At 36.5% G+C, this 14,702-nt stretch overlaps 1 protein-coding gene across 1 annotated transcript in view; it reads right to left on the bottom strand.

Moving 5' to 3' along the window:
• SEMA3E (semaphorin 3E) overlaps positions 1–10,430 on the bottom strand; it is a 58,902-nt gene extending 48,472 nt beyond the window's left edge. The window contains exons 1-2 of the mRNA XM_084206030.1: positions 10,320–10,430; positions 2,798–2,857 (exon numbers count right to left, since the gene is read on the bottom strand). Coding sequence (XP_084062156.1) covers positions 2,798–2,857; positions 10,320–10,415 — 156 coding nt within the window. The 5' untranslated portion in view covers positions 10,416–10,430. The remainder of the gene's footprint in view (positions 1–2,797; positions 2,858–10,319) is intronic.
• Between the last annotated feature and the right edge of the window lie 4,272 nt (positions 10,431–14,702).

Raw genomic sequence — 14,702 nt, 5'->3', positions numbered from 1 at the left:
GATTTAAGATTTCTTTTAAATGGGAAAAATCTACACCTTTTTTTTTTTCTTCTGTGCCTTTGTAGGATTGGCTGAAAAAAATCTGCAGAACCCCCCCTAGGATTTTGCAAACAAACACAGAAAAATACTAATTCAAAATGGCTAGACTTGTTCATTTATAAACAGCTGACAAAAGGTGCTGTTCTGGGCAGTGTCAGGAAAAAAGGCATTGCTGATAACCCTACTAATAATGTACTTTACACAGAGCAGGGAAGAGATGCATCATCCAAGGCGACATTAAAATAAGACTTTATACTATATCAATTATTAAATACCAGGGTTGTCTTTAGGATGCTCCACAGATATATTAATAGATCTGTGGAATTTTATTAATCTGAAACTTTTCAGTGTGGAGGAGTGAGGCATCTCTACAGAACTTGATTTATATCTGAATGATTTCCAATTCTGATAAAGTAAATCAGAGTAATTGAAAACTCTCACACCACAGGCTAACAGGTGTGATTCCTGGAACACTGGATGACAGCTGAAGGATTTTTTTTCTTTGCCTTCACTCAAATCAGAAATGCATGACCTTATTTTAGCAGTATACATGTGTTGTTAGGACAAGCCTTTTTTAATTGTCCTATTAAGTCTATTACAAGCTCTGAAAATGTTTATGACTACAGTACTTGCCATTTTACTGCTACAACATGAACTGATAACTTTTTAAGGTTATACAAGCTTGTAAAAGTGGCCAGTTCTATGATATAGAAAGAGGCAGCAAAGTACATGGGAAGTATTTCAGTGCTGAGAAGCTTATTAAAATACCAGTTCTACGTAATAATTATGCCTTGGGTAACAGGTCTTTTGCAAAGGAAAATAAAAAAATAGAAACAGCATGGAAATAAGCAAAAAAGTTTGAAATACAGAATTTTTTTTCTAGTGTTCGTAGTGGGAAAAAAAGCATTAAGAAATTTAAATTGACAAAGGGTTGATTTTAAGACATTATGTTGTTAAGTCAATATTGGCTTATGGCAACATAAATAAGGGTGAAAATAAAAATAGTAGGAAAGTTTTTTTTATTCTAATTTAGATTACTTTCAGGTTGAGTAATTTATCTTACTGAATGCTGGGCATGCTGATGAAAATTACTAAGGTTTCCTTGATATTAATTAGTGTTATTCATTCACATAGTTCGTACATAATTAAGTCTCATGTGAGGATCAGAATATTTTTTGGTATTACAATATTATGAAGTTTTAAAATTTTAATACATTTTTCTTAAAGACTCCACTTCTAGAATCTTGTGATCATTTAAAAGTTCTGTGTTTTTTCTGTAAAAGCAGTAGTTACTCCAAATCTTCATGTGCAGAGAAATGTGGGAAACACATGAAGCTCTTTAAATGACCACATTCATAGAATGCAAATTTGAGGATTTATAACAACAAACTGGATTGCAAAAAGGTTTTGAGATTGAGGGAAACATAAGCCTGAGGGAGCTATCTTTGTTTTGAAACAACAGTACCTATTTCTGCATTTTTTAAATAAACAGATATTGTCAGACTAGCAGAAAACATGTAGTGGTGAAAGAAGGATGGTAGAGCTTTAAATAACAACAGCCAGTGCTTAGAGGTAGTATCAAATAAAGGCCAAATTATTTAGGTTTGAAATTCATTTAATATGACCATAAAGTTCAGCCATTGTAGAAAAGCACCATTTTCAAACAAAGCCACCTGAAATTATCAAGGATATAAAAATAACCTGAAAAACTACAATGAACTCTTAAGAATCTTCAAAAAGGATCAGTTCTAGACCAGGCGAAGAGGAAGAGTTAGCATTTCATTATTATTATTATTATTATTATTATTATTATTATTATTATTATTATTATTATTACTACTACTGCTACTTTCCAATTTGGTTCCAGTGCTTTAATGTGGACAGTTCTCAAGCTTTGACTTCAGAAGAAATCTTTATAGCTTCCTAATTTACTGGGAATTTATGGTGGTTACCATTGAGGCTGCTGTTTGCTGTGTTTCTAGGCAAAGCTTGCATGTTCCTTCCATGTCCTACATTCCTGTCACTGTTGCTGTAAAACTACCATAATTTTCACATCCCTTGGTTCAGTGTGAGCTCTCTCAGCTGTGGGATTTATTAGGTGTACTCTCTGTGTGTTTATGAGGTGCAGATAATGAGCTTGGTGCACTGCAGAATTAAAGAGAGCTGCCCTCCAGAAGAACTTTCATCCTGTGCTGCCAATGATATCAGCTGCTGTGTGTCAGTGAGCTTTCAAGTCTTTTCCCAGGAAATGATTACACTGAATCACAAGAACAGAACAAGTCTGAGGTTCATTAAAACAGAGTATTTTTATTAATAGAGCAAGAAACCTATAGGAAAATATAAATTACAGTGTATTTTATAATTATTAATAACTGTTTTTTTAATGTATTCTAGAAAATGTGAATTTTAAAGATAAACTTGAATGTGATATGGAGAAGATAATCCATGTCTATGAAAAGAAAAGGACAGAGAAATGGAAAAGGAAAATTTTTCAGGTACCTTCTTTGGTAGCACCAGATTAAGAATTAGAAGAAAGTTCAGGTGATCAAAAGTGTTCATTACCTGTTTATGAGCTGGTTTAAGATCAATTAAACTAATAATTTAATGTGTTCACAGTAGTTACATGTTTTTTAACCTGCAACACTTCACTTTATATCTGTGCTTTAATCTCTCTTAAATTAGGGATGCCTGAATCCTTGTTTTGGACCAGCCACTGGTATAATTAAAGTATATTTGATCTGTAATTAGTGATACTTACGGCATCTCTTCCTTTAATTATGCATTCTTCTGCCTGCAGAGGTGTACTAGGCCAATGGATCTGAGGGGAAAAAAAAAAAAGGCAGTCTGATCATGGAAATGCAGCTTTTCCATTACTTCTCATGTGAAACATTCTCAGATCAGAAGTACAAAACCATAGAACAGCCCAGGTTGGGAGGTACCTCAGAGATCATCTGGTCCAGGTTTGGTGGGAATGGGAGCCCAGGTGAGATTATCTATCACTCTGCCCTGGACATGTTTAAAGCCCCACTGACAGAAACTCCACCACGTCCCTGGCTCCTGGTGAAGGGGGAGTTCCTCTTTAGATGCCACCTAAATACTTTAGTACTGGAATACAGTGATGAGCTCCCCCTGAGCCTTCCTTCCCCTGAGAGGAAAGACCTTCAGCCTCTCCTTTGTTGGAACACAACTCCCTTGATTAGGGCAGCACAGCAAATTTATTAGCAGTCAACAGAATTTAAAGGTAGCCAATGTTTGGAACATTTTAAATAAATTCAGTAGAAAAATCTATGCTAAACTGCAAGTGATTTTCAACATAGTTATTAATCTTGAACTACTGATTTCCTGCTTGAAGTGACACTTAGGAAAGAAAATGGCTTACAGTGAAGTTATTAAGGGTCAGCAATTGACCTTATGGGAATAGGATTGGCTCTTCACAGTCAGTTACTAGAAGTGAAGCCAAATTACACAAGTGAGTTTTTCTTCAGCTATCTACTGTATAACATTTAGGTTTCATCCCAGATGCATGATTTGTTTGGATGAAAACAATATTAAACAATGACTGATCACACTGGAATGATTACTTAATATCTTACAACATTTAAAAGTGAAAACAAAAACATGTTCACATCAGTGATATCAGGCTTGGCTGAAACCAAGTAAATATCCAAAAACTGATGTCATCATTAAGACATTTTTGTCAATAATCCAATAATTTTTTTTTTTCTGTCTGGAAAACATTTTTAAATGAAATTCTTCTGCTAAGCTTTTTTCTTCTCCTTTTATTTTTTATTTTTTTTAGGTAATTGAACTTTCTTAGTTTTCTTGAAATAATTCCAATCTGAGAAAAGGATAAATTATTAGAAAACTTAATTGCAGACAAATGGGGATAAATTATTAATCCTAGATTCCTGGGGCTTGAAAGTAAAAGACCCACCTCCCTTTAATATCTTCCTTAACAAATGGGCTGTGGAAATCAAAGAAATACTAAATAAATTTGCATGACACTGAAATGGGAGGAGCTGTTCTCTCTCTTCAGGGCCAAGGCACTGCAGAGACCAGGACAAATCAGAGGGCCAGGCAATCACCAACTGTATCAATTTTAACAGGAGCAAGTACATTCTGCACCTGGGACAGTGCAGCCTCAGTGCTGTGGATGGATCAGGGAACGAGACAAGAGCAGCTGAAAAAAGGGACCTGGGGGTCCTGGTCAATGGCAAACTGAGTGGTCAGCAGAGCCCTGGCAGTGTTTAGGTCTCACACCATCTAAACCCAAGTTAATCAGAACATGTTTTCAGTCACGTGGTCTTGTAGTTATCTAGGAGTGATCAAAAATTACTCTCATCTAGTCTCTACATTGCTGCTGTACAGTCTGGAAAGGTACCTGGACTCTGCTGAACTCCCATCAAGGCACTCATCCAGTCATCCTGGCCAGACCATTCATGGTTCATTCATTGCAAAACTCAGGGTCCACAGTCATTTATTTTAGTCACTGCTCAGAACTGAATGAAGCTTGGGTTAAGCCTGTCCTTAATCCAAAAAACCTCTAAGTTATGAGATCTCTAAGATCTCTCGAGGCTAAAAGTATGAAAACACAGCTTTCACTTCCCAAAGACTTGTTCTTACTAGCAGGCTAAAATGAGAGGTTTTGCCCACACCAGGTGTAGGTGGCTGTTAGGAACAGAGAAACCACCGAGGGAATAAAACACTTGACTCTGTAACCTGATATTAAATACACTGTGTGTAGGGGATTATTTTGGCATTTGGAGACTTAGTCCCAGTGCTGTTGAAAGTACTTTGTATGTACATTTTCCACTTAAGATATACTGAATTAAATACATATACAGAATTAAGAGAAAAAAGCCAAAGAGGTAACCTTAAGGCTCCGGCTTTGTCTGGAATGTCGAAAAGCAGCTGCAGTGGAGCTACATAAATTTGGTCCTTGACACAAAAAAAAGAATAAACCATGGAGCTGCAGAATGGTTTGGGTTGGAAGGGGCCCTTAAAGACCAACTAGTGTAACCACATGCTATAGTCAGGGACACCTTTCACTATTGCTCAAGGCTCCATCCAGCCTGACCTTGAACAGTTCCTGGCATTGAGGATTCACAACTTCTGTGTGGCAAACTGCTCCAGGCTCTCACCACGTTCATAGTTAAGAAGTTCTTCCTAGTATCTAATCTAAATCTACAGTCTTCTATTTTAAAACCTCTGTCTCTTGTCCTGTCACTACAGTCCTTGAGAAAATTCTCTGCTTTCCTGTAAGGCCCCTTTACAAATTGAAACTCCAGCATAAGGTTTCCCTAGAGCTTTCTCTTCTTCAGGCTGAACCCCAGTTCTCTCAGCCTGTCTTTATAGGAGAGATGTTCCAGCCCTCTGACAATTTTGTGGCCCTCCTCAAAAATTACTGACTTCTAAGGCAAGCCCATGTTCATTGCCTGAGGTACACACGTCTGAATTATAACTCTTGTAATAGATATATGTCTCCTGAAGAAGTGTTTCTATCCACGAATCATTTTTAAAACTCATAACTTTTGCAAGGCTGTTGAGTTTTAACATAAATAAGTATTGCAATTTTAATATCTTCAAGAGTATTTTAGAATTGAGACTAAAAAATCTCTGCATGTCAGATTTTGCTATCATACCAAATTTTAAATTAGCCTAACATAGCATGTGTTTGCATTGCAAAAATCCAGATATTAATCAGCTGCAATAGTAGTCTTTAACCTGCCATGGATTACTTTTCCTGATATTTATATTTAAGAGGTGTGACAATTACCAGCCTTAATTTTTAATTGGTTCTCTGCTGGGATTACAATCATTTGAAAACCTATCAATAAGTATTTTGGGAAATCTGCCTGGGTATATAGACTGTACTATCATCACACTGGCATACATCCCACTGGGCTGCAGTCTTGACATAACTATTGGTTTGAACATAATTTTTCAAAATTTTTCACCACTTTAGATTCCTGTGAATTAAATTTTAAAATTGCTTGTTTAGTGATGTTTTCTCCTATTGTACCACAGTATTCTCATCCTTGACCTCGATGATGTAATTTTAGCTCTGTAAAGGGTAAAACACTGCAGGGAAAAGATATTTTTAAATATACTCATCATGGGCAAAAAATGGAGTTGAAGTACAGATATGGGTGAAACTTTAATTGGAGCTGGAATGATAATCAGTGTCTGCAAACGTCCTCTCCATTCAGCCACTAGCCTTAAAAAACAGGATGATATCTATATTGAAAACAAATTTAAAGAAATTATATGAGCTTTTAAGCACTTCAGGCCAAAATAGACCACTGTGTGTTCTAGTCTGAACTCTAATGTGTGACAGGGCAATTAAGCAATTCAACCAGCCTGTCCCCAGTTTTAGTCAATAAATAGTGCTTAACTAACAGCTAACTTGTACTTGGCTGAAACATAATTTCTTTAAAAATATATGCTGATGAGTGAATATTGCATATATTTATCAACAAACAAATGGAAGGTTATTCCAATGGATAATCAAATTCACTAAATTGTTTGCTTCTTATTTCAGTTTACATTAGTGCACATTCCTCCACAGTATTCAAAGAAGACACAAGCAGGCCCTGATCTTGCAGATTTGTGTTCAGCCAGCTCTGGAGTGAAGTAGAGCTCCACTAGAGGCAAGATATATGATGAGATCTCCATAATTTATTGCAGCAGAGATATAAAACCGAATCTGGAGCCATCTCACACAAGGTGAGAAAGAGCACAATTTAAATCTGCCGGCACAAGCCCATTTAGAGAAGCAGGAAGGTTTCTATTCAGACTGAGATCTTACTAAGGCCCTTGAAGCAGAAGCTATCTGTAAGGAATTTGTAGGCACATAGGAAGAGCAGTTTATTTTCACTCCAACATGAGACCAAAGGAGGAACAAAGGTCCCTCTTCTTCATGAGCTGTTTGACCAGTGGTGATGAGCTACTGGCACTGGCTCAAGTTTGCTGTTAACAAAGATCCTCTCTGGCACCAATGACAACAAACTGCAACGTTTTTAAAACAAGTTTGGCATCAGATACCAAAGAAAGTTCTCTATCTGTTAGATCACCACAAGCCTCTAAGGCTTTGGACCAAATCTCAAATATGAGTAAGGATTAATTGCAAAGATGGTGTCAAAGGGAATGAGCTCTTAGGGAAAACAAAGGTTAAATGAAATGTGCCTACAAAGCTTTGTCTTTACACAAGGTTTTGAGTGCTTATTTGGCTCCAATTCTCTGTAAACACTGATACTCACATTTCATATTTTCCCTCATTCTTGGTACTCTTAGTGTATGGGCACTCTTCACATAGAAACAAGACATCTAAGTAATGTTCAAAAACATAAAGCTTTATATATTAAATACTCTAAGCAAGAATATAATACACTCTGTATGTAATAAATGAGAGATACAGAGAGCAAAACGGACAAAATAATGTTTATTTGACAAATAGAGAAGTGAGAGTCATTCCCTTTCCCAGTGACGTGGAAGGTTTTTGTCACAGTTGAGAGCTCAACCCAAATGTCTGGATTTCCCCACCAATGCAAGAATGACAGTAGTAGTATTTTTTTCCTGAAGGTCTTTTTCCCCGATTTTTTTAGGAATTTTTTAGTGTATATGAAAATCGGTGAGGAGAAAATTTATTTAAAATAATTTTGTAGAGATTTATAAATGGCCATTAGGTTACATGAAAAACCTATAATCTACCCTTCAGAGTGTTGCAATGTATTTGATAGATGAAGAGAATTGAACCTGAAGAAAACATGTAGTCTATTAAACACAGATTTATAGGAGGCATACCTCATATGGATCACAAGTTAAGTTTTTTGGAAATGTTGGATTACTTTGGCAGTCAGCAGGTCTCAATGCAAAAGCATTTTATGTCCACTCAGCATTTAGTTGTTTTTCTTTGGGATAACTTCTAAAATGCTGGCTAGAACTGAATTCTTTGGTCATTTTACAGCAAAAAGGCATAAATCTCTAGTTGGGAATGGAATTCAGTTTGGTTTTTAGAAAGCATACCCATATTCTAAATTGTGGAGAAATGGATGACTATGAATTAAAAGACACAAACCCTTTTCTGGGTCACAGAAGATGAAGATCAATACAAATCTGCCCAAAATTTCATGAAACCTTTCCTTTGCAGATAGTGAGTCATTGTGGTTACCAGAAAGGGCATAAAATCCAGGAACTTGCCTGCACTCATATCCTTTCAGTAGATTACAACTTCCAGTTTAGATTAATTAAACTCTTCAGTCAAAAGAAAAGGTCAAAACCTAACCAAGACACAGTTAAACATAGATTAATTAAGAACTTTGGTAATAATTAATCAACCACTCTCTCAACTCCAGGAACTTTCTCTAATGTATTTCAGCAATCAAGGATTCCTATAACAGAAATGTCTCATTCCACACATTTTCTGATAAAGCTGTAGAACGATCATACTTTCCTTCACTGTTCCTGAATGAGATCTGCACTGAGTGAACTCTGGGAAAAAGAGAAAAAGCTCAGGCCATTTGTACTCAAGGCAGATATGTCCCAGTGGGATCATCGTTCTAAACGTGCCAGGCTGAACTTCATTTATTTCAGTTTCTCATCTTTGGCATTAAAAAAAAGGCAAGAAGAGTTTTCATCCCTTTGCCATACCCTACACAGGTCTCCTGACAGAGAACATGGTTTCAGAGTAAATGGCTGATATTCCACTTAAAAACTAGAAGGGGAGAAATGAACTTGGAGATGGGATGATGGTGGCTGGACAGAAGCACGAAGTGCTCTATCCTGTCATCTTTCCTCACAGATTTCCTGCCAGAGGGAGAAGAAGAGAGTGGGGACAAAAAGTTTGTTTTATAGAAACAAATGCTGTCTAAATGTTTTCATATCTGTGAGCTCTAACATCTTGTCACAGCATATTAATAATTTGTATCAAAGTGAAATGGAATTAGCTTATATCTCACTGTTGAGGAACAAAGCTCAGTATGTAACTTTGCCCCCTGAGGAGTTTAATTCTGAGTGGTTTTGTTTTGTTTTGTTTTTTTTTAAATGTAGATAAATTCTCAAATAGCCTCCCTGAATAGATTCATATCCCATAACAAGGATTGACATACTTTATAAAAAGTATAAAACATATTATACCTGTTCACAGTAGTGGAACGTGCTAATTATGCTTGGAGATAAGCAAAGATACTTATGGTAAAGTTGGTGTTGACTTAAGAATAGTGATATTCACTTTAAGCAAGAGGGCAAAAAAAAAAGAACTTGAAACATCAGCGGTCATTGCAGTATAGAAATCAACAAAAATATTTCTCCCAAGTGACTTTATTTTATTTTATTCACTTTTTATTCTACTTATGAATTTGCAAATAAATAAAAATACATCAAAACACATTGGGAAAATTTAAAGTAGATAAAGAAAATACTGAAATATTTCAAGAGATCATTTATCTGCATTCAAAATGGAACAATGCTCCTGCCAGCTTCCCTTGCCACTGTATGTTTCCAATTCTAGCTTCCAAGGGCAGAAGGCAGTATGGAACCCAAAGCTCACATCAGCTCAGACTCCAGCCTCTCCACTTCAGTTGTCAGTTTGCCAATCAGTTGTGGTTTCTGCAATGTTCTGAGTTTTCTGGCAGGATTATGACTTAACCCACCTTTCTCCCACAGACCACTGAGTAGCCTTCAAATGCCACTTTCAGTCATTATGTAATAGCACCTCTGGCTCAAACCAATGCAAAATCCCATTTGCAAAAGTTAAAAGAACCCAAAAAACTTCAAGGTTTAAGCTGCTATTGAAAACTTCTTATAGTTTACCATGTGCTATTTCTTAGTACGTAGTACACTATATGCTAAAAATAAAAAGTGTAAAAATACTACACTATTTTTTATTTATGCTACTTTTTCTTCCCTTAACATTTTCACTTCTGAAAACCCCCAAAAATACCAGGGAGATATAATTCCTCAATAATGTAGTGGAGATAAATCAGATGTCTGCAAATGTGAGGTGCTCTAAACATCTGTAACCATGCTGAAATTCAGTGAGAGATAGTTATACGACCCCCAGTCTCCTCATACAGAGTGAGCCTTACAGGTGAAGAGGGGGGTAAAAAAAGATAATTAGTGTATTTTTCTTAAATATAAATATGGCCTTAGAGTTCATGCACAAAACACCTACAAAAACTCCATTACTCCATTGCAAGTTCTAATATCCTGTGCTACATGTTGTGACATGAAGTGACTAATATTTATAAATATAAATATATATATATGGCTTTTTACTCCACCTCTCGGTAGTTGTCGCTGATCCGATCCAAACTGAGGGAATACAAGAGGTCTCTTCCTCCCACGAACAGTCGCTCCTGATACTCATCCAGCAGCATTACATGAAGTCCAAGATATCCAAACGGGCTACGAAAGACTGACGTCCTGTTTAAATCCCAGAGCTCTGAAATACAATCAGAGTGCTTGTGATAAATACCAAACAGCTTAGCTTTCATGGCTTCATTTTCATATCCTCCTAGGGAACTGGGTGAGAAGTTGTGGGACATTAAAACGCTAAACATATAATCTTAGAGTAAGAATGAGACACAAAACGCCTGGGAACAATTTTTAAACTAAGCCAGTTCTCAAGGAGGTTTGTCTCTGAGTCTTTCCATCATAATCTTTATGCCTAAAATACAAGATAGGGAGAGATGAAAATTAGGTTTCTCCTGGACATATTCTGAAAAGGAAAAAGCACTTTGTGGCATTCACATTCTCTGAAAAAATCCCTTTGCCCAGGATTTTTCTCCTGGGAAATGAGTAGCCTCAGAGAAAAGGAAAACAATTCTTATCTCATTTGCTTCTCCTGTGTTGTGCTCACATGTGGAATGTGTTTGGAGATTGTTTACTCAAAGGTGATCGTTTTATTGGATTCTGGTGTGAGTTGTTTTGACTCATTGGCCAATCAGAGCTAAGCTGTGTCAGGACTCTGGAAAGAGTCAGGAGTTTTCATTATTATCTTTTTAGCATTTAGTCAGTATGCTTTCTGTATTCTTTAGTATAGTATAGTATAGTATAGTATAGTATAGTATAGTATAGTATAGTATAGTATAGTATAGTATAGTATAGTATTCTTTAATATAATATAGTATTTTAAGGTAATAAATTAGCCTTCTGAGAACATGGAGTCAGATGCACCATTCCTGCCTTTGTCAAGGCATTCCCTGCAAATAGAATAGTACTTAGAACAATAACTGCAAATGAGGAAAAACTTAATAAATTAGTGGAAATTAAAAAAAAAAATACTGGAAATTGTGTCCTTGTATTTCAGGTATGTCAAACTTCAGGTGTTCAGTGTACACACTATTTTTCCTGGGTTTGTATTTTTAGGAGGATGGTATTGGGGGTTTTAAGCTTAGCACTGTCTTCACTTAGTTCACTGAGTATATTGCCTCTAAATTCAGTGAAAACAATATGAAATCTGTGAAATGCATATGAATAATTTTCCAACACTGATTTTGTCAAGAAATGCACTGACCTGATAAGGGAATCTGAAGTTTAGCTGTACATGATCTAGGCTAAAGCCAGTTCCACTGAGAAAAGGAAATTCATTCTGGGTAATGTTGCAGAAACTTGGATTCAGGCCTCGAGAACCAAGAAAGGCAAAACATGGGGATCTCTCTGCACTGTGGTGTAGAGCACAACCTGGCTAGGAGCAGATCAGAAAGGCTGAAAATAATTTTGTTGTTGAGAAGCTTCAAAAGGAGTCATTTGAGAGAGTTCCCTTGGACTCTCTCCAAAACAACAGAGTTTGAACTGGGGGAAAGCAACTATGTTATGTCTGTACTCTGGCAAATTATTTTATTTTTAAGAAATCTCTTTTGGTAAATTATTCAAATATGCTTATCCTCACAGCTTTCCATAGGCATAATTTTTTCAATTATTTGGTTGGGGTCCTAAAGCTGATGTTGGAAGAAGTGGGATTGTCCCTGAGCTAGAGAGGACAAATGAGTCCCAATCCAATTTGGAGGCTCCTGCTCACATGCCACACCAGCAGTTATGTTCATTTGTCCATGCTGCCTCTTACCAACATGAACATAGAAACTACAGCTGATGTTCTGTAAGCAAAAAATTTAATGCTCAAAAAGGGCATTAATATAATCCAACAAATTGACAACATTTCTATTAATTTTAAATTATTATGTATATTGTGTGGGTGATGATAAGCGATTTTAGTAATAGGATTAATATTTTACTCCATTTACTAGGTAGGCTGAGTACAGGTCAGCAGAGGCTAAAAGTAACTAGTTTCTGAAAGTTGTTTCCATAGATGATGATAAAATTTACATCAAAGGAGCTGTACTAAAAATTCAGCCTGGCATATGATGTCTTTCTCGACTGATCTTCAAGCAGAATCTATTAAGTAGTTGTACCTGTGTGTGACTGGCCTCACCTAACAAATGGAGAACTAAGTCACAGAGAGGAACATCATGATGAAGAGAACAAGAGACTTTTTTGTCTAAGTATTGCATACTAACCAGTGCATAGATACACATTTTTTGACAGTGACACACTCAGCACACAGCTGCACAGCAATGTGGAAATGGCACTTTCAAAGCTTGCTCTTGCCAAGCAAATGAGCAGATTGCTGTTTTGGAAGAACATTGCTTGTTTCTGAACAGATTAGAAATGAAATGAAAGCAGAGCTAGAAATATGTTTTTCGTCCTAAATAAAGCCAGTTTTTATTTGCAAGAATATAAATCATTCAATATATTTTATTTTTTAATCAGTCTTGGAGTGAAAAGATTTGCATTTTAAATTCTAATTATATACAAGCAACAAAAGGTTACTGTGGTAGCTTCCCCTGATTTATTTTCATGTTGTCCTGAAGGCAAATTGTTCATAAATGAGACAATATTTCTTTACATAGATCAGAGATATGACTCATGTGTTCTCATAATGATGAACAATTCTCTACCTGATCACACAAACTGATAACTGCTCAAATAAGACTCAGTCCCACAAAGCACACCTGCAAATCTTATTGTCTTAAATGGAAGTTGAGAACACTAATATCTTTTAAGAAAGAACTTGCAAGAAGATATGTTTCTAGGACTATGTCCAGCAAAGTACACAGACATGGGGTTTCTGTGGGGATAGAGACAAGAATAGGAATGAACCCAACATCTGAAAGGACTGGAACCCAACAGGTTGGTTTGGAGAGTGACTTGGTACTGAATCACAAATGCAGCAGTATTATGTAGATCCTTTGATAGGTAGTAGAATTTCCATACATTGTAGGATACATGAGGTATTAGGATAATGCAGCACATCCTGAATACCTGGAGAATGAGTGGTATATCTGGGAGTCTAAAACAGCACTAGAAGCTTGCCATTTCTAGGCAAGTGAATCTCACCATGGTGTGGTTTGTTGTAAATGAAACAGGTTCTGAAGCAGTAGAACATACTTTGTGTTGTGCTATGCCCCTTCAGGAAATCTGGTTGGCTTCAGGGTAGGAATGAAGCTGTACTGCTTCTGGATGAGCTGCTGCCTCCACACATGGCTCAGCTTTCATGCTCACACAAGTGCATTGTGATCCTAAGAACCACAGAATTGTTTGGGCTGGAAGGGACCTTAAAGATCATCTGGCTCCAACCCTCCTGCCACAGTTTCTCCAAGACCAGGTTGCTCCAAGCCCTGTCCAACTTGGCCTTGAACACTTCCAGGGATGGGGCACCCACATCTCTGGACAATCTGTGCAAGTGTAAAAGATTTCTAACATCTAACCTCAACCTATGCTCTTACAGCTTAAAGCCATTATGCCTCGTTCTTTCTCCACTTGTCCTTGTGAAAAATTCCACTGCAGCTCTCTTTTAGCCCCTTTAAATACTGAAAGCTGCTGAAAGATGTTCCTAAAGTTTTCTCTTCTTCAGGCAAATCAATTTCTAGACAATGTCTAAACTTCAGCATAACCCAGAAAGACATTGTTCCTTTACCTAATATTAGGTTTTAATGTCCATGTTTATGCTGGGCACATCTAGCACACTTACAAGCTCAGGTACAAGTGCAATTTTTTCCAACAACCTGGCCAGAGAAAATATAGTGCTACCTAAAATTTTTAAAATATTTTTAGGGCTAAATCAGTCACCTGAGGAATTGAAGACATGAGGTCAATTTCCTTTTCTAAAGGTCTTGAAACTCAGATTTTTCTCCTTCTGTAAAGAGGTCTAATCCCAAGTTATTAGCTACTAGACTGGTAGAGAAGGATGGATGCTTTATCCATTTCCTGTTGAAGCTGTGCAACAAAATATATAAATATTTTATATTTAAGAAATTATACAAACTGTTCCAGCACATGGGTTAGAAACCCTCAGCTTCTCCTTCATGTGGGAGTGACTAAGGGTTTCAGTTGAGCAGAACCCTTCCTTTTACTGAGTTTCTATAGATTTCATTGACAAAAAACCAAACAAACAAAACAAGCAAACAAAACAAAACAAAACAAACCCAAACAAACCACCAAAAAAAGTTACTTCTTCTGTAAAGATCTGGCATAAAGAAGCAAAAAGCCAGAGACACAGAGGATGAATTAATGAATTATTCAGGGTGAATATATTGTGAGTACTCAGCACATAGAAAAAAAGACAAAAGACCTTTCCTATCTTTTGGTAAAAAACAAATCTTCTG

The sequence above is a fragment of the Fringilla coelebs genome (genome assembly GCF_963513975.1).
Source record: "Fringilla coelebs genome assembly, chromosome: 5".
Classification (NCBI taxonomy): Eukaryota; Metazoa; Chordata; class Aves; order Passeriformes; family Fringillidae; genus Fringilla; species Fringilla coelebs.
This window is presented reverse-complemented; position numbering and strand designations above follow the sequence as displayed.